Source organism: Pelodiscus sinensis, chromosome 20 (genome assembly GCF_049634645.1).
Source record: "Pelodiscus sinensis isolate JC-2024 chromosome 20, ASM4963464v1, whole genome shotgun sequence".
NCBI lineage: Eukaryota > Metazoa > Chordata > Testudines > Trionychidae > Pelodiscus > Pelodiscus sinensis.
Genome location: NC_134730.1, coordinates 23,127,793 through 23,154,144, shown reverse-complemented (window position 1 = coordinate 23,154,144; position 26,352 = coordinate 23,127,793). Strand labels below are relative to the sequence as shown.

The window sequence follows — 26,352 nt, the reverse complement described above, 5'->3', positions numbered from 1 at the left end:
TAATTGTAGCTGGGCGGATTACGTTTTTGGGTGTAAAAAGTACAAAAATACAGCACTGTAAAACTTAACACAAAAAAATCAGTTCTCCAAATTTCAGTTGTATTGATGTACCCCCCAGACTTCTCTTGAGTACCAGAGGGTACTTGTACCACTGGTAGAGAAACTCTGGTCTATCACATTAACCGATAAGCAAAAGCTTACAGGTGAATCGACAACATTATTACATCTCTATGCCAAAGATATCTAAATGAAAGATTAGGAATTTATTCCAGTTAGTTTACATTTGGCAGAACTTTAATATTTATATCAGTTTGCATCCAGAGATCCTAAGTAATCTTCCCCCTTTCCCAATTGCAGCTCAGTAGATCTAAATGATATGATGTAAGAAGGAGTTGCCGCATCTATGCTAATGCTCTCAGTACTGCTGCTGCTAGAGCTACACCAGTGATAGTAACAATGGGAAAAGGAGAACTAAATAAAGGGCACACTAAGTCTGTGGTTGCTGGAAAACTAGTGAAATACCATGAACTACAATTCTAAGTGACTGAAAAGAACAGTCATTTTTAACACTAAAAGTTAGGGCCTACTAAGCACTTGGGAGACAGGAAACCTTTCTTTAAAAGACTCAATACCACTGCCACACAACTAAGCTGAAAGCTCATCCTATCACCAAGTCCATAAGCAAGAGCCAAGGAAGACCACACTTGGCATATCTGATATTTTTAAGGATAAACACACCTATCAAAAACTCCACAATCCCCAACACAATACAAACTTTAAAAAGTTTTGTTTCCAGGAACCATGCTATAAAATTCAGGGAGCACCTATGGAGGATCAGAGAGGTAACAGTGGAAGATTAGCATTGTTGTGTGGTTCCCTTAATTTTGGGAAATATCTATTCTATGTGGACTAGACCAACATGGCTAGGATATTATAGCCAGGGCTCGACAAATAATGTAATCTACTCGCCACAGGTGAGTAGATTACAACCCGGAAGAGCCGGCGCAGAGCCATCTGCGCATGCACAAAGCGCAGAACTGTGCGGCTGGCAAGCGGGGCTTGCCGCTGCTTGGCGAGCCCTGATTATAGCTATAATGGCATAACCACATATTACAGACAGCCTACACCTAATCTGTCAGTACGGGAATTTGAGTAAAGGCAATTAGGATGATGGAAGAATTCTCCTGTCAACTGAACATCACCTGTAAATGGGAGTTGTCAGCATAGGTACATTTCTCAATGGTGTGGATTTGTCAAACCTGATGTAGCTAATGTTAACCTACATTTTAAGTGTAAACTAGGCATTTGTTTGGTCACGCATACACAAACATAGCATGGCAGAACTTTAAACGGAAGCCTCAATGTGTGTGAAATTGAAGTGAAAGCTATTAACTTTGCCATGTTTTTAAATTCAAGAACAATTTCAAGCAGCTCTCAAAGCATGGTCAATGTAAAAAAGTCACTGTCAATCATTCAGTGGCACATATACATTGCTTGAAATATGCTACTGGAATGGTTAAGAATAAAGATGTTCGTGACAATAAAAAACTGGATTCAAGGACAGAATTCTGACAGCTTATGTGCTACAGTGTTTCACTTTAGGGCACAAATGTGCTCACGTAACAAGTAGTTGTGATAAAGCAGTATTTTAAATTACACTCACTATGATACACAAGATGCATGGCTTTCTGGAGATCAGGTATGTAGAGTGGCCTTACAAGATCTTCCTCTGTTCAAACAGTGGCCCCTTGCACCCTTGGTACAAAAGTGAAAATAGACCTCTACCATCTTGGATTTCAGCCAATTGCTTTGAATGCTCATGGATGTGTTCTTTTGTTTAAATGGAGTCAAAGTTGTCCAGGGCTCAGCTCAGTTGCAGACCTCAATCCTCCCTCTGATTCAGAAGTCTGTGTTAACCACAGGAAACTCACTGTTAAATAACTTGATTCATAACTGTCAAATATTCCATTTTCTGAAAGGTTTGATTCAGACAGCTTGGGTGCCTTCTGGAGTTGTGATCTCTTCTGAAGAAAGTCAAAGCAAACTATTTTTAGTGTGATCAAACAAGTCATATTTCAAACAAATTATGAGGAAAATGCCTAATACAGCCTTATTGAGACATACTAACTAGCAGCTGTCCTTTCAGTGTTATATTAGATACTTTACAAATCCAGCCTGTTTCCAAGTCCAATCCAGCCTGTTTCCAAGCCTGAGACACAGTCCAATTACCTTTCACCAGAAGACAGCAGTAATAACTAAATGTGTTTTCAGTCCTTACAGGAGAGGCTAGCAGATTATAAAAATTAGCAGGCTCCCAAAGTCCAATACTCAGTTTTAACTTAATAGTTCCCTTAAAAAACAAGCAAGCAGCGAACAGCTCAAGTATACTGCTAGAATTTAAAACAGGAAAGTATTAAAAAGCCCGACTAAATGAAACAACAAATGAATGAATGCGCCCTTTAAACCCAAACAGTTACTGAGTGGCACCAATTCACTGAAACATAAAGTGAATTAATTTACATGCAAACCAAGTAATCAAAGTTAAAACCAAGCCAAATTGTTCTTAGAATTAAAAGTTAAAGGATTTTAGTAAAGCATGTGCTTTGCTATTCATTCAATAGCATTTAAAGAGCCATAACTCAATTTGAAACAACTTGAAGACTAAAGTGTTCACATTTTTATTCACCTGTCCTTGTTTGGGCATAGATCCAATGGAGCAACACTGGACTGAAGTCTACTTTAAACATCTGGAAGAGGAAACCCCTTAAGGATTCGGGTTACCCTTGCACAGGGAGAGAAAGAAATGAAGGACATTCCCAATCGTGTGCACACATACAAAAAAAAAAACCACACCCCCACCACCTTAACAACAATGGCCCTGTAGCACCTTAGAGACTAATAAAAATATATATACGTAGTATCATGAGCTTTCATAGGCACAACCAACTTCTTCAGAGGACAAAGTGGGTTGTGCCCATGAAAGCACATGCTACTGTTGATATATTTTTTGGTTAGTCTCTAAGGCTACATCTACACTGCAATGCTATTTCAAGATAGAGTATCCCGAAATAGCTATCATCCTGCATCTTCACAACAAACCCGCTATATTGGGCTTGCTATTCCGATGTCCCTGTAAATAGGGATGTTAAATTTCTATTAACTAACTAAACAAAGTCGATGGGATTTCCATTGACTATTCGATTAGTCAATAAGGACTAGGGTAGCGTTCTGCCTTTGGAATGTACAAGAGCCCCAGCGGGGACTCTTCTACATTTCAAAGTTGGAACATTGCCGCTGCACCCCATCCCCTCCCACAGAGCTGGAGGGAACTGGGCTTTTAAGCTGGCTCCCCACAGCACCACCTCTCCTCCCCCCCTTGCTGCCTCTTCAATAGAGGCAGCAAGAGGGGGGAGCGACTAGTTGATCTGCCACTTACATCCCTACGGTGAACCTCATTCCACAAGGAGTAAGGGACATTTTGGAATAGCGAGTTATTTCGAAACTTGGGGCTGTGTAGACAGTAAGGGTGTGGAGGACTAGTCAACTATCCAATAAGCAAATGCTTGTTGGATAGTTAAACTTATTGACTAGTCACCCCCCCCCCTCCCTTTGCTGCCTCTATCATAAGGTGGGAGGGGAGGAGAAGGGGTTACTTCCAAGCAGCAGTGTCGCATGGAACCTGGGGCCAGACCCTGGGCTTCATGTGGCGCTTTCGCCTTTAAAGTGTAGCAATGGCCTTATGGCTGTTTCTACACTTCAAAGGCAGAGATGCCCTATCGACTAGTCGAATAGTTGATGCAAAATGCATCAACAATTCGATTAGTTACTTGCAATTAAACATCCCTAGTAGACAGTGCCAAATTACAAAATAAGGTATTTCAAAATAAGATCCACAATTTGAGCTACACAAACTGCGTATCTTATTTCAAACTATGGTGCAGCATAGATGTAGCCTCACATACTACAGGACCTTTTTTTAGTTACAGACTAACACAGCTATCCCTCATTTCTAATTTCAAGTAGTCTAGGCTTTAAGGCACCCACTCAGTACCAATATCTTCCCTCATTTCTTAAACTAAGAGTACAAAGCTTTCATATGTTCCCGTGTTATTTTGGGAGGAGATAAGGCTAACCAGTCAGAAGCAGCGGCCAGTACTAAGAACAATAGGTAATCAGTGCTGATACTACTGAAGAGCATCTGGGGATGGGGTGCAAAGTGCGCACAAACTATGAAGAGGAGGGAAAAATGCAGGTAACTGGTTAGGAAGGCAGGTTCAGGGGGAAATTAGACAGAATCCTTAACTCTATAGCATGCCAACACCATAATAAACTTCAAAACTAAATGTTAAGTGTGCATGCTTTTGTTTAATGTCTTATCTAAATACACAGCATATAGGTGTGGGTTTTGGAATACAAGGAGCCTTTGGTTTATTTCCCCAAACTCATACAGGTCGTTTCAAAGTGGGTTGATCATTAAGCAACACAGCTGCTACCAATGTTACCACTTGTAGTATTCTCGAATCTTAGCAACAAATATAGTTAAGTTATTGCTGAGTTAGATATTCACCTTAACTCAACTTCCTTCATTGTTTATTCTGGTCTAGTTTTATTGGCCAAACAAAGTCCTCTGCTGCAGCTTTGATCCTGCTACCATTGTCCTTAGTTTATCAAAATTGAGTTTGCCCATGCCCCTGCATCTGCTGAGTGTGACACTCATACATCCAAAGCTACTCAATTCCTCTCGTGGCCTCCTGAAGCCATGAGACCTTTAGTGTCTATAAAATCATAGATGGGCCTACCAAAGTCTGCAGAGTAACCTATCACCACAGTCACTCACTCATTGGCTTCCTATTTCATTCAAGAATCCCTTAACTTACCATTAAGATTTCAGGGATTCTGTGCAGTAATCCCTCCCTCACCTCAAATCCAACTACTCTCACACTATTCACACCTCCCACCTCTCCACAGTACAATAGTGGGTTCTCTCTGAGTGCAATCTTTGCCCATGTGGGGAGCTGCAAGTAGAAGCACCTTTTCCCCAAGGAGTTCAGTGCCTTGGGTGAGTATCTTCCATTTTATAGAGGGGGAAACTAGGTCACAGGCAGGTTACACATCACAAAAGTCAGTGGCAGAAAGGAAAGAACTTGTATCCCTATTACCACTATTATCCTCTAGTCTCAGAAAAGGTAGTCCATTGTTTAAACCCATTTGTAAAAGCAAAAGCTTAATGTTATAGAACACACGCATTCTCCCCACCCACTGCCCATGCCAGTACATTTTTAGCAGGCTGGCCAGCAGCCTGGCTCAGTCCTGTTTTGCGCAGGGTTTGGAACCTACCACTGCTGCAGCTCTGCATTTAAAGTGTAGGAGACAGGCAGGCAGGCAGGCAGCCCAGCTCAGTTCCAGCTCATGCTGGGAATTGGAGCTCAGAACTCACGCTACGCAGGACAGGGGCTGCTGCCACCCCATGCTGCTGCATCTGCATCAGAGACAGCAGCGACAGGCAGCTGATCCACAAGGGGAGCTGGTTTTTCAACTGGCTCCCTTTACGGACCAGCTCCTGCCTGGTACTCCACACTGTTGCCACTGCTCAGAAGTGGGGCTGGAACACAATGGCTCACCCTCCCCTCCCCCCCGTGGGACGACAACAGAATAGTTGAGTAGCCGATAAGAATTTGTGATGTTAATCACCCATTCAATTAACCAATATTCAACATCCCTAGTCTATAAAGGCAATGGAGTAACAAAGCTTGTGTCATTCAGAGGTCATTAAACCCCTATCCCCAACAAAAAAAGTCTGCCATGACAAATGCTAGCGTATACAATGTCAAACTTTTACCAAAAGGACATGGCCGTGTGACTAAAGCCTGTGTAGTGTAGACAAATGCTAAGAGTGTTAGGCTACAGCTACACTGCCGGCTTTGCTGGCAGTAAGTATGCAAATGAGGCACCAATTAGCATATTGCCACACCTCATTTGCGCAATTCATGCAAGCTGTTTTTGCGGGGGGGGGGGGGGGGCGCATAGTGCTGTTTCCTGTTAGATGGATAAATCTCCTTTTTAGGGGCATAAGGATCTGTCAGGAAAAGGGGTTTTTGCACAAAAAGAAAATGTCCAGCCCCCCTCGCAAAAACCCTTTGCACAAAAACAGCTTAATAAATTATGCAAATGAGGCGCTGCAATATGCTAATCAGCACCTCATTTGCATACTCTCTGCCAGCAAAACCACTAGTGTAGACAGCCTTAGACTGGTTGTAGCTCCTTGGACAGATGGAGCATGTCAATCACAGATTGAATCTGCTTTCACAGAGAACCCCAAAACAACAAGTGCACCACAGCTTGCCCTACATCTTTTCAAACCGTAATCTTATTTCCTTTTTTAAAGCACTTTGTGCACATTAGAGGCTTTGAAAAAAGCCAAACCTCAATTGGAACTTCATCATGAAAAAGAAGGCTTCACCTCTACGCTGCTTGAACTCCCCCTCTTTCAGTATCGGCCCTGAAAAGACAAGCTTCAGACTCAGATCAGAATGAAATGTGAAAATGTTTTGCTTGTTTCTGCTGTCTGGACAGTGAGAAGTAAGGAATCAACTTTAGTAAAAAGACATGTAAATTAGGATTAGAATTTTTCATTCGTTAAAAGGATTTCACAACAACTAAGCAGCAACTGCATGGTTTTTCAAAATTCAGAAAGTATCATTTGGATTTAAAGAGACTTCTGCAAGATTTGTGATCCAACTATTACACTAATTTTATACCACATGAAAACTAAACATGAGCTAAAAGTGCAACAGACAAGGAAAACAAACTAGTAAAAAAAAATCACTGGTGAAACAAGTTTAACATTCAGATTATTAGGCTGGGTTGATTTGGTTGAAATTGGTCTTGCTTTGGGCAGGGGGCTGACTCCATCTTCTCTTCCAGCCCTATGATTATTCTGATTTTTAAACTACAGGTTCCCAAACCACTGTCCCACAGACAAAAAAAGCTGTTCTGTTCTCTTTTGAGCTCTTACTCTCTCCCATAAAGGATTCTAAAAATACACCGCATACCTTCTGGATATTACTCTTCTATAAGACACATTGTAGTTACCCATGCCACTGCAAATAGGAGGGGAAGTAAGGACAGGGACATACAGACAACAGTGATTCTAACCTAAAGTATATTCAAAAAAAATAGCACAGCATTAATCCAAGTTATGATCAGGGCTGACAAACAGTGGCGAAATCTACTCGTCAGTCCCACACTGTGCATGCGCATGCCGCCGGTGAACGGGGCAACCAGCTGAAATCTACTCACCACAGGCAAGTAGAAACAGCAATTTGTTGAGTCCTAAAACTGATTTTACATGGGTCATTCAAAAACTCACTACAGTAATTTGAATTTAGTAAGTATCACCTTGAGTCTCAGATTTGCTCCAATTAACACTTTCATTCTTCCAGAGTTCAATAATATTCTAATTAACTCCCTATAACAAAGGTGGCCAAATTTACTGACCTTCCCAGCCACATATGGTAGCTTTCAGTTCAAGAGCTAGGCATACCAGCTCAAAGCTTCTGTTCTGAAGCAGGTTGGTGGGGCTGGAGGCTTCAGTCCTACAGGAGACACCTGCTGGCAATTGGAACTTTAGCAAGAGAAGGGCTGAAGACCTTAGTCCCAGCACATGTTTCCTGCAAAGCTGCAGCCCCTAGATCAGGGATGGGGAAATCTATGGCCCATGAGCTAGATCTGGCCCACAGCTTAATTTGATCCAGCCCACAGTGAGGCACGGGTCTGTCTCCCTTAGCAGGGAGAATGGGTGCTCGAGCTCCAGCCAGGTCCAAGTTCAGCACATTCTTTTTGATTCTCACTTGTGCGGGTCCCTAACTTACTTTCTTGTGGGACAGTGGCTCTCAACTGAAAAAAGGTTCCTCACCCCTGCCCTACATTGGTCACCCCTGCCATATAACTGTTCAAAGAAATATGATCAAGTTAAAGTTTTAAGCCACAGTTCAGTTTACAATAAATCAAGGTATTCTAGTTTTGAATTCTCTCTGTACAACAGGCAATCAGGGTTTTACATTTTCGCTAAAATGGACAAGAGAGCCTGCCAGGCAGTGTACCTTGTGTGCACAGAGGACCGGGGGAGGAGCAGGGAAAGGGTAAGAACTATTTTAACTAAATAAAACACTTGGAAACTTACTACTGCTTCAGAGTGAGAAGAAGAACAATTTTCCTATGAACTGGATGCAAAACTTCAGCTTTGTTTTGCAAATGGCCATTATAAAAACATTTCAGTCATTAACAACGGGAGATACTTTCAAACCAGAGACCCAGACAGCTAGATGCATCACATTAAAGTCACCCAACTGATCCAAGGCTTCAACAAAAGTTGAACAGCACTGGGCTGTGAAGAGACTTGCACATGCATACAGAATGTAAAGAAAATCCAACGCCCAATATCCATTGAGCCTGGAACAAGTTTTTAACTGTGACAAAAGCTTAAACATGGATGACTATTTTCTATGTCTCAGTTTGCCACAGCAGTGCTTCCAACTGAGGCTGACCTCCCTAAGACCATTCCAATCTCTTCCACAAAGTCTCAAGGCAGCCCAAGGCATGGCATGGCAGATAGTAACCATTTGGCCAGAGCATACCATTTTGCACTTGCAGATCCTTCACACTCAGATATAAAATTGGGAATGTACTGTTTCACTTACTGCAGAAGTACTTGCCTGCAGCAGATACTTTTGAACTACTACTATTTGGAATCCTTTTCTACAGTGAGACGACACTTCAGGCCAGCACATCCAGAAATCAACTGGGAACACATACAATCGAAGACCAGATTGCCACCTCCCAAGTACTTTTTTATACTCTGGAAGCATCTGTAAACTTCAGGTGTCATGTGCAAAACCAACTAGAACTGAACTAATGCACCGTAAACATTTTTCCCCTCAGTGCACTGACCAGCTGGCTCCATGACATCATGCATTTGCAAGGCTAAATTGCTTTTAATCTAGCCCTGAAGCAGCAATGAATCTGCAAATCTGTTGTTTGTCATTCAGAACTATGTTCCTTCCTAAAAAGTTTGGACAAAGCTTGGCAAAGACTCTCTCAAGTGTACCAAAAGCATGACAAGCACTAGTCTGACACATGAAAACAAACTTAAACAACGAATGGTCTGATAGCACTTTACAGACTAACAAAACATGTAGATGGTGATATAAGCTTTCGTGGGCAATCTGAAGTGGGCTGTGCCCACGAAAGCTCATGATACATCTACATGTTTTGTTAGTCTGTATAGGATAAACAAACAAATGGACTGGCAGCACTCTATAGACTAACTCGGCTACCCCCTAAAGCACATGGAAGTGTCAGCACTATAAAGTGCTGCATTAGAATACAAGTTACAAAGGTTAGAACAATAAGTGGTTAAGTCACCTTCCTATATTATGGGCAGCCAAACAAACGACAACTTGTTATATTTAGTGCTGTGTGTGCTATGCAGAAGACAATGACTAGAAAAATCATAGAACACTAGAACTGGAAAGGACCTTGAGAGTCATCGAGTCCAGTCCCCTGCCCTCATGGAAGAACCCACTACTGTCTACACCATCCCTGATGGACATCTATCTAACCTGCTCTTACAAATCTCCAAAGATGGAGATTCTACAACCTCCCTAGGCAACTTATTCCAGTGTTTCGCCATCCTGACAGTTAGGAAGTTTTTCCTAATGTCCAACCTAAACCTCCCTTGCTGCAGTTTAAGCCCATTGTTTCTTGTCCTAGAAAAGGAGAGGTTCATAAGACTACAGACCCTACTCATCAACTTGGGCTAAGTATCCCTTATGGTGAGGATCATATTTTATAGCATCAATTCTCTCCCCATCCAATCTAATGAGAAAGACAGCAGACCAAATATATACTGGCTGTTTCTACTCAGTCAATTTGATTAAAATCTAGCACAGTGGTTGTCACTTTTTTTTTTAAAACCACACACACACACACACACACAGGTGACCCCCTTTTCACAGCAAGTTTAAGTGTCACACCCCCCCATTTAAATATTATAAGTGCTTTTAAATTAACATTATAAGTGCTGAAGGTGAAGCAGAGTTTGTGGGTGAAAGTTGCCAGCTCCCTGTCACTTCCCATGTAATAGCCTCCAATCCCGTTTGGAGCCTTCACCAACAGTATGAGAAGCTTTGAATGAGTTTTCCATTACTCAATTTAAATACTCTGGTTGATCAAAGACAATATTAAACCAAAGTAATTAAATATTTTTGTGGCCTAAGTGTGCTACGCGTTATAAAGCTTTTAGTTACATTTAAGGATGAGAAATCACTACAGCTTGCAAATACACTATATACATTGCTAATTTTGTGCATTAACCATCTACAAATTGACACAAGAGCTGTGACTACAAAATCCTTGAGGGGGAGGAAGCTAAAGATCCTAGTCAAAGTCCAGACAATCCTGTGTACAGCATTCAGCTGTGACATGTCAGTTGCCTATGTGACAACAGAAATAGATGTACTAGGGCAATGGCTCTCAACTTCTGACTACCGTACTTCTTTCAGGACTGATTCATCTAGTGCATCTCCAGGTTTCACCTCACTTAAAAATGACTTGCTTACACAGAAAGACAATGGCAAGTGTCATAGCACATTTCTCCTGAAAATAGAGAAAGCAAGCAATTTTAACTACACTATTACATATCAACTAGAAGACTTACCTGGTGTTGCCCAGATACTTCAAAGCAGGGGTCTTGCAGTGTGTGTGGGGGGTGCAGGAGTCAGGGATTCTTCCAGGGGTGGCCCAGGGCAGCAGGGAATGGCACACTGCACTCACTGGCTTGTCCCCTGGCCAGGGAGAGGGGCTCTTCCCCCCCCCCCTTCCAGCCCTGCCAGTGGGGGCTGTCTACCAGGAAGGGATGTAAAAGAGTAGTCAAATAGTTAACCCTAAGCTTATTGAGTAGTTATCAGATAGTTGAGTTGACTACTTGCATTCCTCCCCCCTTGTTGCCTCTATATCGAAGGCAGAGGAGAGGGGTCAGGAGAGGCAGATGCGCAGTGTGGGACCTGGCGCAAGTGGGAATTGAAGCAGTCCCCACTTGTGACAGGTCCTTGACTGCTGTGGCTCTGCCTTTAAACATTCCATACATTTAAAAGGCAGAGCTGTCTGGTATGAACTGGGACTGCTTAGTCCTCACTCCCACCACGCCCAGGAGCTAAACCAGGTGTGGCTCTGCAGTTGAAATGTAGTAAGAGCTGCATTTCAAGAGACATGAGACTTCAGGCATGCAAGACCAATCAGACTCCTGAAAGGGAAACACTTGTCTCAGAAACAGATGAATTCAGGTAACATTTTTGAAGCAGTACAGTACATTGTGTTCGGAGGCTGTGAAAGTGGGTGTTTATTTGAATGGGTTTAGAGTCCCAGACTAAGTCTACCCTGGTATTTTATAGCACTGTAACTTTCTCGCTCAGGGGTGTGAAAAAACATCCCTCCCACTAAGCACAGCAAGTTACAGTACTGTAAAGCGCCAATGCGAACCAGCTTGGGAACACAGCTATTCCCTTCGCACCATGGCCACAATTTCAGTTTAAAGTGCTGCTGAGGCTGTGCTTTAAACTGTTACGAGCAGACAAAGTCCAAGACTGCTTGCTCTAAAACATGCAAATGTAAATGGGGCTTAGCATTCTGAGGACAAACGGGTTATGAGATAGTCCAAGAGATTTTTAGAAAATCCCTTGAATTCTTTAGCTTTCAAAATTCCTTACCCTTTTCAGATGCATATACCATGTGTCATCAGTACAGACATCAGTTCCAACACCTACAGGCATAAATACTTCTCTACCTAACATACACCTTTCTTCCAGTTGCCAAGTCCCTGACCTTCAGTCTCTGTGTATTCACAGAAAATGGCAAGCAACTGGTCTTGGATTTGCTTTCTTATTAATGTAGTAAGTTTAGCTTAGAAGGGAGAAGAGATGTCCACCTTCAACTGCTCATTTTTGGCTGCATATATCTGAAGTGGGCTGTGCCCATGAAAGCTCATTATATCATCTATATGTTGTGTCAGTCTATAAAGTACTACCAGACCATTTGCTGTTAAGTTTTTACAATGTATTTGACAGCCAAAGCTGTTTGCGCATGTATTCCAAGCAGGGATGTTAAGTAGTGATTAATTTGTGGGTCAAGTAGTTGATGGAATTTCCATTGACTACTTGACTAGTCATTAGGGAAAGGCAGTTAGAGCCCTCACTTACGGGTCTCAGCACAACCCCCTCCCCACCGCACTCTTAAAGGGACACAGAGGAGCCTGCACGCAAAGACGTTGGCTCAATCTCTGATCCCCTGCAGGGTCTCAGAACAACCCCCCACTGCCACTTTGAATTCTGAAAGGGACAGAACAGTGGCAGCCAGGTCCAAGGGGGTGTCTCAATACAAGCCTCCCCATCCCACCACCCCAGATGCCACTCCACATTTTTAAACCTACAGAGCAACAGCAACTGCTTAAGCTGCCGCTGTTCTGTTCCTGTAAATATGCAGAGTGGAGGGGGGAGGAGGGGGAAGTAAGGAGACAGCAGGGGAAGCCTGTGTTGAGACCCTCTGGCCAGCTGCTCTGTCCCTTTAAAAATGCAGAGTGGCAAGGAGGCGGGGCTTGTGCTGACTGACACACACACACACACACACACACACACAACCCCCCCCCCCACCCCGCAGGAGGCGGCAGCTACTGCTGCTGCTGCTGTCATTCCCTTGAGTGGTCTTACCAAGAGGCTTACCTTGAGGGATGCTAAAGCAGACCCTGCGTCTTGTGCCACCACAGACCATGCTGCACCCCAAAAGCAGCCAGCAGCAGGTTCCCAGTGAATGGGAGTGTGGAGCTAGTGCTCAGGGCAGGGGCATTGTGTGAAGCCCTGTGCGCTCTCTTCCTCCAAGCACACACCTAGGAGCGGAGTCTGCTACTGGCAGTTTCTAGGGCCCAGCGCACTCTGCAGTGACACGACAGGCATGTAGCCTGCTGTAGCACCCCACTGGTCACCTGATCCCCTGCAGTAATGGGACACAGTGCCTGACATAGCTTGAAAAGGACAGTTCTAGAAAATGTAGTAAGGTCAGCCATACTTATGTTTTCTCTATGCTTGCTTTGGGGGTTAGGCAATATGCTCAAAGTTAGAACTTCCTCTGCAGTTAGGTTTATAGTAGGGAAGCTAGATATCAATTAATTTAATAATCATGTAATTGGATCAAACTTAGAGTGATTACACACTCAACAGGATTATTTGATAGTCCCTGGGGTGGGGCTGGCAGCCACTGCACTCAGAGCCCTACTCCTAGGGAGCCCCCTGACCTACCTATCAGTGAGGGGCCCAATCTCCCCATGGACAGAGACTGTGCCGGCATCCTCTGGAGCAGATTCTGTCCATGGGGAACCCAGGGCCTCTGCAGCAGCCTTCCTTACCCAGAGGCAGCAAGGGGGGGAGAGGAGGAGGAGAGAAGAGGGAAAGACATAGGCAGCTCCACCAGGTCTCTGGCAAACTGCTAGTGATGGTCTCAACTGGAAAGATCTTGTTATATTTTTACATTTGGGAGAGCCAACTGCAACGTTTTGGATATCCATTTCACACCTATCAAAATACAGTTCGTATTTCATAAATCCCAAAGTGTATGAACCATTTTATCAGCTGTCCTTTACCAAAAAACAGAAGGAAAATGAACCATCACTAGGAAAAATACACCCAGACTTTACATCACTAGCTAGGTATAGAATTGCAGCCACAAGGGGCAACGCGTGAGATGAACAAAGCTACCAGGAACATCATAATGTTTGCTGAGAAAACAGCATATTGACTTGCAACATGAAATTTTTTTTGGCCAGGTGTTGCAGAATTGCTCTGCAACACAAGCCAAACCAACTTGCACAAGGAGATCAATGTGCTATGTCACACCACAGCTCCGCAATTACTTTAAATTTTGTAACTAAATAGACAAGTTAATGGGACAGGAGGAAAGAATGTTGGTTAGGGGAGAATACAGTGCCAAAATGCAGTTACTGCACAACTGAAATTGCTGACGGAGAAACTAACCTCATTTTGGAAAATGAGAAAAGTTGGCACTTATAGTATGAAGCATCACTGGAATGAAAAATTTTCAGATAAATAGAGATAAAAGAGCATAACCAATTGTTTGAATAAGTCTAGTCTATACCTAAAATTCAGCTTGACCCAACTGTATCACTCAGGGCTGTGTAAAATTTCATGCTCTTGGTGATGCATTTGGTGACTTAACACCCTACTGTTGACACCATGAGCTTGATGCAAGAATTCCTTCATCAAGCTAGACCTCAAGGTGGATTTACTACAGCAATGAAAAAAAATTGTCACTATAGTAAGCGTCTACATCTTCATAGACATACCTGTAGAAATTAAGATACCTGAAGAAATGCAAATATTTTTGGCCAAAGGCCCAGAATACCCTAATATGAGAATTCAGGCTTCTTCATGTTATCTAAAAGCTAGACTTAATACAAGTGTGAAGTTCTGCAATCACAAACAAATTAGGATATTTAAAAAACAAAATTCTGTTGACTTTAGAAGAATAGGTAGCAAATTCTCAAGAACTTTAAATCCTTCTGAAAATCTGAAAGACAATTTGGACACTGTCTCCCCCACTTCCCAGAATTATGAGCAATGTAACTTTTACTTCTACCCTTATCTCAGATGGGTGAGAGATGGCAATACATAGAGTATTTGTAGCCATGCTAGTCCCTGGATAGTAGAGGTAATCTTTTATTGGACCAATTTCCACCCCTATGACCTTGAGGAAAGAGGTTATTTATTATTATCTCTTCAGCAACCCAGTCACATGAAATCTAGTTACAGTAAGTTCTGTTCATGCCTCTCAACCAGCCCTTTAGGGAGTCATTCTTTCCAGAGAATATCAGGAATCATGATTTGTAACATTTTATCTTCTCATAGTAAGATGAATCAGGCAGAGAACTCAAATGTAGGCAATATCCCATAAGCATTTCCCCTTCCTTCAGCAACATGTAAAGCTACAGAGCAACTGTAAGCAAAACAGATTTCAACTGAACACACCTTTTCCTGTTTTCTATAATCTGATCTCACTTAGAGGCAATGCCACAAGTAAACAGGAATCCAGAGGTAATGCACATCCAGTTGTTTCCACACAACATTAATGCTGACATTAGCTGCATCTCACTGCAAATGGTGATTCCGAAGACCAATGTGGAATTAAGTTCATGGATGCAGTAAAGCATTTTAACCCTGACACTGCCAATCTTTGTAATTTACAAGTAGAGCAAAAACAGTGACTGTCCAGATCAGTGTCTTTCAACCAGTGGTACGAGTACCTTAGGGGTACTTGAGAGAAATCTAGAGGGGTGGGGGTGGTGTGTACATCAGCACAACTGAAATGGAGAAAATTAAATTTTGTTTTAAGTTTTTACAGCGTTTTATTATTTTTGTACTTTTTATACCCAAAAAAGTCATCGCCCGCCCCACTACGATTAAGTTGTTTAAACAAATGTGTTGCAATGGTAGGAAAAAAAATTGTATATGTCTGAAAACTGTAGGTACTGGGGGTACTTAAAAAAATGTAAGGGGTAGTTTATAAGAAAAGGTTGAGAAACACTGGTACAGATTACTAAGGGATATGTTGGTGAGCAATCACTCAAAAATGCAGAATGGGGAAATATATTAGGGATATAAGTGGTCAACCGGTAAGCAGGAGCTTGCTTTCCAGTTCAACAAAATGCTTAACAGGTTAAATACTTTAGAGCATTTTTTACATTTCTAGAAATAGATACTTCAAAGTGCTGATATCAAAACTCTAAATCCATCTGAAAAAGATTCTTCACCTGATGAAAAGCCTTTAAATCTCAGTTATAGTAATGACAGGACTGAGAAATTGAGTTTTCAGCTTGGTCCTGCTTCTCCCCCGCCTCTTTCAAAACACAGGGAAAAATTCTAGAAGGAAATCCTGCCTTCCCCCACCATGCTAGGAGCTTGTTTCCCCTGAACATGCCCTTGGATCCTTCTATTAGGATGCAGATACTCCCACTCTTCCATCTGTATTCCTGTGCAGAAGCACCTTTTCAGTACTAAAAGGCAACACTGGCACTAGAAGATCCCTCTTCAGCGGTCACTTTTCTTTGGGCCTCTTCTCAAAGTTAGAACAAACTGTTAAATTGCACAAATATTCCAACACTAGAAGCATAAAAGCCAGGAAACCCCTAGTTAAACTGTCAGCCACCCCTTGCAATTTATCATTTCACTTTCTCTGCGTTACCTCTTCCACATCTACCACCCACAAAAAACACATGCTTCCTCCCTCCACCTCCACACAAAACATTGCATACTTCACTCCAGGCACGTGGAGTGGTTACAGAGGGAGGTTTTGTAACTGATTGGAATGTTGACTTGGTATAGTCTTGAAGGATATTATTAGTGCATACAGCATAGATTATAGCTGACTATATTTGTGTGTCACGTAGGAAGACAGAGGGAACAGTTTATAATAGAATGTATTGGCTCAGATGTTTAATATTTATTAAGTGAGAAACATGGGATGTTGTGGGTTCTCTTAGCAGCCAATGACTGTGGTCAGGTAGCACTGCAGGGTTTGAGCAGAGGGAAGAGGTAGCATGAGTGTGGTGGATGTGGGAAGGAAAAGTGATGGATAAAATCAAGGTTGTGTATGCAAAGAGAGGCTGAGACCTTAACTAGGAATTTCCTGGCTTTTAAGCAGTTAGTGGATTAATCACTTGAACAGCCTGAATTGTTTTTTAAAGACATTGTTTGAAGAATTAGTCATTATAAAAAAGTGCTAAGCAGTACATTAAGCTTTATTTATCTTTTCATTAAAAGCTTTACCTTTTCATTGCCAAACAACTGTAAGTGTTAACGGATGGATCTTCATAAGCATCGTGAAATAGGCAAGTAACAGCCCCATTTTGCAGGTTGAATAACCCAAATTAATGGTTTACTCTAGAGCACACCAATTAGTGGAAAAGCTGGGATTAGAAGTTGTAAATTCCAGAGTAACCCTGACTCTTAAGCAGCTACAGCTGAGATTTAACATCCCACCAGCACTGTATTAAGGTTAAGTTGATCCTTCAACTGTGTTCATCTTTAATTATCTCCTCAAAGCTACCCTTCACCAGCCTCCCCCAGGTTTCAATTTGTTACAAGGATGAACTCAGTGCTCTCAAATAGGAGAGATTTTATTGCTGCAAATAAGTTTGTGTACCTGAGATGACTACATCCCAACCCGCCTCTTTGTTGCTGATCCTCCACCTTCTGTCATTTAATTTAGTATTTTATAAAGTATATATTTTTAAAAAGGGGCAAGTACGGGCAGGTGATAAAATTTCTGGGTGTAAAAAGTACAAAAATAAACTGTAAAACTTAACACCAAAATTCAGTTCTCCAAATGTCAGTTGTGTTGACGTACCCCGCCCCCAGACTTGTCTCGAGTACCTCTAAGAGTACTTATACCACTGGCTGAGAAACACTGATTTAATTAAGTTGCTCTCTCCCCTTCAACCTTCCCATTGCACAATCTTCACTGCTTTCACTTTATTTCCTTTACTGCTCGGCTCTCAACTTGCTTTCTTGTGCCTTAATGTACACAATTTTCATCCATTCTTAGTTCCATTTCACCCTGTGCACGTGATCCCATTCCACTTATTCACTAACTTCTCAATCTGTCCAAACTCAAAATTACACCTGCAATATTTCCACCTGGCTGTTATTCCTATACCACCTCAAATTCAGTGCTGTGGAAACTAAACTGCATCATTTCTTGAAAACTTTGATCTTTAAAATTTCACTACAATACCTCAAAATGTCATATTCCATTTTCTCCTCCATGCTTCCCTCCTCAATTAAATAAAAAGTCCCATAATTACATCTCTTGCTCAAGTCCAACTCTTTCACTGTTGTCATCTCAAACCCCCGCAATGAGAGTCTGTCCAAGATTCATTCATCCCCAATCCAACAAATGAAATATTTTTTCTGAACTTTCATGGGAGCATAGGAGGAGATGCATACAAATTTCTATCCTTATTTCAAGGCCTTGCACAACTCATCTGTCTACTACTCTACTCATGTCTTCTCATTCTCTCCCACTGCCTTAATTACTCAGACTTCCTCCTAACCAACCTTTCTGTATCTTCCTCTTACACCACGCCACACACTTGAACAAACCCTTCAATCAAACCCACTAAAAATGCACTTCTACAAAGCCATTCAGCAATGACACAGCAATAATCTGTACTTTACCAAGCTGGCAATCATCCATTTGTACATGACAGAGCTGAGCTAGATCTACATTGTAAGCTTCCTGGGGCAAGAACCAAGTCTCCTCATAAGATTGCACACTATGATCACATATTGCACTCAATATAGTAATACCATTTATCTAGGTTCAGATTTACAATTTAGCATACATACCTTGGGATGAGTTTTTGGCAATAAGCAATACAAGTATAAACAAATGTTTAAATTCTTAATTCAGTCAAGGCAGATACTTTAAATTCTAAAAATACAGATTGCCAAGGCAGAAACAGCCTCTTTAATAGATGTACACACCCAAAGATACTAATTTGGGGACAATTTAATCAGTCTGATGAATTTTAGAAGAGCGCACCTACACTAGCTCCTACTTAAAACAGAACTCTGCATATGCCATAACTGTTAAGACACACTTCATGGACTAAGGAAGATTTGAAGCTAGCAACAGACAGGAACTCTTCAGCATAAAAGCTAATTAAAAACAGTAAGTGTGACTAATGAGAAAAGATTTTTCATGGAAAAGCTTCAAGATGAACAATGCCAAATCCTTTAAGTCACACTCAAACTTTTTTTTGTTGTGGTTAAGATGGCTATGCCATCATACTTTATCTGAACTATCACCTTCACAGATGAAGAGGATCCTGAGCACTGGTAAGTTTTACCTCTTTATAATTATTTCTAAAGACAAAATTATGTTTCTCTTCAACTTCTTGTGTTGGACCAGACTCCTTTTATAGGCATTCACACTTGCCTCATCAACTCCCCCACATCTTAACACAGGTGGCAACCAGTCTTGGCAGGAATTGTACAGCATTGCTACTAAACTGGACACAATATTCATACCACCTGAATACTCACCCTATGTATGTTCTCTAGAAGCTAGTCTAGCCTCAGGGAAACAGTTTTTGCACAACTTATTGTAAATCATTTTACACAATAGCCCATAAAAGCTTAGGAGACATCAGTCTGTTTTCTAATAGGGGATTTACTTTTAAGACTTAAAATACACAAATCTAGGTTAATTGCAATTGTAACCAACCTGAAAGTGACAAATCAAAAAAGAGAATGCTAGCCTTAGTTTACCTACAGTGGAAACCAAACAGTGCAAACTTTGTTACCCTATCAGCTTTAACTTTGAAACAAAACAAAAATTCACAATATCAACACAGGTAGCAGAACTTTGTAACTTGAGATTTACTAAACAGAGTTAAACAGAATTCCTGTATCCAAGACTGAAGTGGTTTAACTTTTATACACGCAAATCCAATACCAAAGGCAAATACAGAACAGCAGAATAGCCATAAAAGAATAAAACTGATGAAACTTCCACTGGGTTATCACACTGTTTCTTTTGCCATCCCATATAAATACCTACCTCACCTAGAATCAAGCTATTCAATCAGTCCATATCTCCAACTGAACTTCAACAAAATATAGCCAATTACATGACACACTCAAAATGAATCAAGAATATACAGAAGGAATGCTTGCAACACTGCTTCAGATTAGAATATAGAAGAGTGGTTTAACCCCCCCCCCCTTTTTTTTTTCTTTCCTCCACATTTATTCTGCTAGGAGAAATAATGCCTGCAATAGAAATTATAAGTTCCAAATTTCCCTTTTAAAATTACACAGTGGAATAATGGCCTTGATAAATCTGATAGTGATAGAAATGAGAGGTGTTGGCTGTTAATTAAACCTGCAAGAATTTGCAGTGGATGTGGGAAGGGAACATGAAAGCAAAATCACAGCCATGTATTATTGCAAGGAAAGACTGAGAAGTAAACTAAGAATTTCTTGACTTTATAAATTGTTAGTCAGTGGATCAATCACTTGAACAGCCTGAACTATGAATTGAATTGGAAAATCTAAATCCTTTGAAGTCAACTAAAAGAAACCAAAGTCTCTTGCAAATTACACTGTATACACAACACAGTCTCAACTATACTGTTATTATTTAGCAAGTGGAAGCCCATTGTTTCTAAGCATACAAAATTAAGTGAAATCACTTGTATACTAAAAAGAATTTTACAATGGATCAGTTATAAATTCAACATTTTTATTTTAAGTGTTATCAGAACTTCTGCTCTTTAGCATAGAGTAACACTAAATATGATTTTCGGCCAGGAATGGCTTTTCCTAGTTTAAAGGCACAATGACAATTTGTATCTTCATATCAGTTACATTAAAAATGAAGCTTCCAATTGGTTATCACCCTGTTTGTGTCATCCTTAACATCCACCCAACCTAGAATCAAGCAATTCAAGCAGTCCATATCTCCACCTAAACCTCAACAAAAGAAAATAGCTGATTAAATTAATATAATTTTTTTTAATGTAATCAGGAACCTACAGATGGAATGCTTGCAGCACTGCTTCAGATCAGAATACAGAAGAGTGGTTTAAACTTCTTTTCTATTAACTTTGCTAAGCATTCTCTTAATAAAACCACCACTTAAAAACAGATCAATAAAATATTAGATATGAATTCTCTCCGTGACATCATTTAGAAGACATATCTATGTACCGAAGAGGAAAAATGATCTTGCAGTTAAGGCATTGGAATGAGACAAGTCATCCAGACTAAATTTCTAGCTCTGTTATAAACTCAGAGTGTAACCAATAAGTCAACCTTTCTGAATTTTACTTCTCTTCTCCACAAAGTGGGGATTGTACTTCCTTATGTTTTGTTTCAGCTTGATTTACTTTTCTTGGTTAAAAGTAAAAGCTATTGCTAGCAAGCCTACTTAAAAGACAAGTCAATGATAACAACCCTAAGGAGGCAGATTTAATTTAGCATTTAATGAAAAATAACACACGAACACCACATTACATTGACAGAATTAAGAAAACCACATCTTACCAGTTGGAATTCTCTGCGTCTATCATAGGCATGCTGGATTCCATTATCTGCCCACAGTGATTTTATTGCTGGAAGGTACTGTAAAAAAACCCGAGTCTCCACCTTCCCTTGTGCCACCATCGCTGACCGAGTATCAAATGCCATCATCATATCCCCATTTTTTTGGTTGGCAGGATCACCCCAAGGAATATGAAGTTTCTCTCGAGCATCTACGAGGACTCTTATACCTTGAAAAAAAAAAATTGAAAAGTTGCAGGATTAGATACAACTAGACACATGAGATATTGGAAGTAACACTAGGTCCTGGGATCCTAGCTATTAAGGCTCTCCATCTTAGAACATGAAAGCTGACAATATCTGCCATCAGAAAATGAAGATCCTTATGAATAACACAACCAGCAATATTGTAAGGTCCAGATTACAAGGATTTTAAAAAAAAAAATCTTGTATGGACCATAAATAATATCCTAACCACCAAAGCAAGCAATATAAGCTAACAAATAGAAAATATCACAAGACCTATTTGTATGTAGCATTGTACCCCTGTTGGTCCCAGGATGATGAGACACAACATGGATGAGGGACAAGTGACAAACAGGCCTTGTAAAGTGACAAAGTGGCTGAAGTAATGTTTTATTGGACCAACTGTCAAAAGTCCTGTCTCTTCTCCCCTTCCCCGCCCCCCCCAAAAAAAGAGTGCTGTATAAATATTAAGCTCGTCTCAGAGAAAGTTTGTCCAATAAAAATATATTACTTCACCCACTTTGTCACTTTACAAGGCCTATTTGTCAATTTTCAAAACTTTAAAACCAATTTATGGTAGTTGATTTTACCTGGCAAGAGCCCAAGATTTCAGGCCTATAAATTAGTTATGTTAAGCACCATTTCAGAATACAGTGAAGTAGGTAGGATCCTGCATCTCCTTATCCTCCAAACATCGTAACATGCTTAACAGATAAGAACATAAGAATATCTATACCAGGTCAGCAAAAATAGCCACAACCTGACATGTCAGAGGGAACAGAACAATTATCAAAAGGAATAAAACAAAACGGTAATCCACCCTCTGTTGGCCAGTCCAAGATTCTGGAAGTCGGAAGGTTAGAGACACCCAGAGCATGGGGTTGTAGCGCTCACCATCTTCCAAGCACTTAATTCTTTCTTTTACCTACTATCCAAATATACTTTGTCTTCACAGCACACACTGGCAAAGAGTTCTACAGGATGACTGCGGGCTGCGTGAAGAAACTCTTCCTTATGTTTGTTTTAAACTTACTGATTATTCGTGTCATTGGGTCACCCATGGTTCTTGTGTGCACAAAGGGAACCCTTATTGACTTTCTTCACACCATTCGTGATTTTATAGACTTCTATCACCCTTCTTCAGCTGTCTCTTTTCCAAGCCAAATAGTCACAAACTCCTAATCCAGAGTTTCTTAAACTGTGTTCCGTGGCACACCGGTGAGCTGTGAAGCAGTCTGAGGTATGCCGCAGAGATATGGTGACCATATGTCCCCTTTTTTCTGGGACAGGCGCAGATTTAAAGGAGCAACTCCCTTCCTCCACCCAGGACCCAAGCAGCTCCCTTGGTGCTCTGCATGGGCAGCCAGAGCCACTGACGGTGGCACACAGCGTCCAGAGCTCTGAGCTCCCATGCAGCACGCGCTGCTGTTTGGCAAGCCCACACCACCATGTGGCCCTTCCCTCCCGCTGCAGGACTGCCTCCGCCATGCGCGGCCACCAGCACGGCCACGCCGCCTCCTCCTCCATACACAGGCAGCTGCTGCCGCTGCCACTGCTGTAGGGAGAGGGGTGCTGGTCAGAGCTAGTGACCCATTCCTGGGAGCTGCCACCAGAGTCCAGGCAGAGACTGCGCAGAGCCCGGCAGAGCTGGAAACATTCGGGCTCTGCCGGCGCACTCTGTGCACAGACCTTTCTCCGCCCATCCCTTCCCACTCCGCTGGTGAAGCTCACTCTGCCACGCTCTGCAAGCCAGATCTGGGAGGGTGGATGCTCTCTAACACCCCCCCACACACACTCTGGCCACACTCCTCCTAATGGGAGCCAAAGCTGGTGCAGGGACTGGAATGCTGCACTAACATTAGCACCACAGGCGGCCCAGCAAGTGGTCCTGCCTTGGAAGCAGCTGGGCCCAGCACTGCGGGGACTTCTGAGGCCCAACAGACTCCAGCCCCACAAACTAGACGGCAAAAGGTGTGGTACGGGGCTCAGAGAGAACTAGGGAGAAGGGGCGGGAGAGGAAGGGGCTTGTGCTGAGGGGAGGGGGGCACGGCAGAAGAAGAAAGGGGAAGGCATCAAGGGACAGGGTGGAAGAGAGACAAATGCCAGGAGGCCAAGTGGAGACAATGAGGAAAAGGGCAGGAGGGAGGGAGGAGAGGTGTCAGTGGAGGTTGGAGGGGACAGGGTGATGATGGGAGAGGAGAGGGGAAGGGTATTGGGGGCAAGAGGAAGCAAGGGGAGGGGGAGGTGCTGAGAGAAGGGTTGAAAGGAGGGGTGAGCATGAGGAAGGCGGGGATGGAGCAAGTCATGTGAGGCACAGAGGGGCATGAGAGGAACTGTGGCAGAGGTTGGTGAGGGGATGGGCATCAGGGAAAAAGAGGGCAAGGGGGCAGGAGCAGTGAGGGAAGAAGGAAGGACCAGGAGGGTGCAGGGGTAAGGGAAGGTACAGGTGCCAGGGGGTGAAGCAGAAGGGAAGACACCCGCAGGGGAGAGACCAGCACCAAAGGAGAGAGAGTTCGGTGAGGGCCAAACTCATCCCCTATGGGTAGACAGGTGGTGGGAAAAGTTCTTAGCAGGGGTTACTTTTACTTCTGGCCATGTGTCCATCTTGACCTTGAGAGTCAGAGGCATAGTAAACCGAGAACAGAGTTCAAATAGCCGTCCTTAAAAGGGGCAAGCTTCCTTTTTTTGGCACAACAAAAATCCTTGGTGTTCCCCATAAAAAAAAAATTGTTTGGTGTTCCTCAGTCTTAAAAAGTTTAATAAACACTGTCCTGATCTCTCCTAACATAGAAGCTAGTCCTCAGCCCTAATAATTTCAGTCACTATTCTCTAAATGTTTTCCATTTCCAATATATTTTTGAGATGGGGCAACCAGAACTGCATGCAGTATTTCAAGGTGTGGGAATACATGGCTTCATGTAATAGCACTGATATTTTATCTCTTTACTAATAGTTCCTAACAATCATCTTTTTCAGTTCCTGCTATACAGATACTTTCAGAGACCCAACCATCGTATGTCCTAGAACTCTTCCCTGAATGATAAACACCTGTTAGAAAATGATGGGATCTATGTAATAAGGATTGTTTCCAACAGCCATTACTTTGCACTCAACATTAAATTTCATCTGCCACTTTCTTGCCCAGTCACCCAAGTTTAGTGAGATTCCATTGTAACTTTCACAGTCAGTTTTGGATTTAACTATCTTGAGTAAATTTGTACCACCTGCACAATTTTCCATTTCACTTTTCATTTCCCTTTTGAGTGAATTTATGAATACATTGAACAGCAATGATCCCAGGATGATCTGAGGGTTCCAGCTATTTATCTGTGTTCATTGCGAAAACTGACGATTTGCATCTAACCTTTGTTTCCTATCTTTTAACCAGTTATCAATCCTGAGAAGACCTTCCCTCATTTGATGAAAGCTTACTTAGCTTGAGAGCCTTTGCTGAAGTTCAGAAAGCCTTTGATAATGTCCTGCATCACCCGTCTATACACTTTTTGACTTGCTTAAAGTAGTCTGATAGATTAATAAGGTATGATTTCCATTTACAGTAGCCATGGTGAACAGAGGATGTTCAGAAAGATCAGATATATAGCTAATTTTTACCATAGTTTCAGCCAATATGCATAGTATTGAAATTAGGCTTACAAACCTTTGAAATTAGGCTTACAAACCTTTAATTGCCAGGATCACCTATGGAACCTTTTTAAAAGATTGACACCTCACTCTCACTATCCATTCTTCTGTCTGATGTAAGCAATACATACCACAATTAGTAGTTCTATAATTTCATATTTTGAGTTTTCAGAACTCTTGGGGTGAGTACCATTTGGTCTTTGATAAATTAAACACAGACTTACAATCTGTTCCCAAACCTCCTATAGTTATGCCTGAAAGAGCACACACTGTAGTTTAGAAAATGTTTACCAAATGTGGCAATCAACATTTCAGAAAATATAGACTTCTATACTTAAAGATTAAAGCATTTGATTAAATCTGCATTATAATTGATTGGTGCCATTACATGCAGTTTCTCTCTCATTTTTCACTCTGATTTATCAGAGAAGAACGAACTAAGCAGCTCAAACTAGTGTTTTTATTTTAAAATATGTAAAGGCAGTATTAATTAAAAACACCACAACTGAAGACTAAATGCTACCATTAGTTTTACAGAGAGTGGAGAAAGTCTGAAAAGAGGAAATCAGCATGATGACGCAAGTACAGGACTCACACATAGGATCAAAATATCTTAATGTGAAAAATACTTTCAAGAAAAATATCTTTTATCACCACAAGGATAATAATTATACAAGCTACTTTAAAATGTTCATGCTCTTCAAATAATACTTAACCATCCCTTCCAGACTGGCTAATGAAAAGAAAACTAAAAGATGAGAAGATTAATCTGCAATCCTTATTTGCATACTGTCTTACAGCAGCAGAATCACCTGAATTTATAAACACACCTCTGTCTTGAACAAATATCTATTAGATACTCAAGGCAAGGGAAAATATTATTTAGTTTTTGCAACTCCTATCACATACTAGGCATCTGATGAAACATAGGCACTTGATGAAACAAAGACAGGAGATACATTTTTCAATTCAATTTTGGAATCTTGGTTCCTTTTTCAAAAGTGACTTTCAAAGGCTCTTAGTCTAGTTTTACTGAAAGTCAATGGAACTTCTCTCCTAAATCACAGGCACACTTTGAAAATGGAAGGTAAGACTCAAGCTTTTCAAAGTACGTAAGTGATTTATCTACCTTGAAAACTTTACAGCGTAATTGGAAAAGGACATGACTGAACAACAACATTTTAGAGGAACCAGGATAAGGAAAATAAAGGGATGACAGCAGTCAAAGGGCACGTTCATTTAAGCCATGTATACATTTCCATTATAGCACTCTGGCTCTGGAGGGGTCAAAGGTGAG

The 26,352-nt window shown here is 41.5% G+C and overlaps 1 protein-coding gene across 2 annotated transcripts in view; it reads right to left on the bottom strand.

Annotated features, from left to right (window-relative positions):
• GNA13 (G protein subunit alpha 13) overlaps positions 1-26,352 on the bottom strand; it is a 48,020-nt gene that overhangs the window by 20,291 nt on the left and 1,377 nt on the right. For both annotated transcript variants that reach the window (XM_075903964.1, XM_075903963.1), the window contains exon 2: positions 21,171-21,397. In XM_075903964.1, coding sequence (XP_075760079.1) covers positions 21,171-21,397 — 227 coding nt within the window. The remainder of the gene's footprint in view (positions 1-21,170; positions 21,398-26,352) is intronic.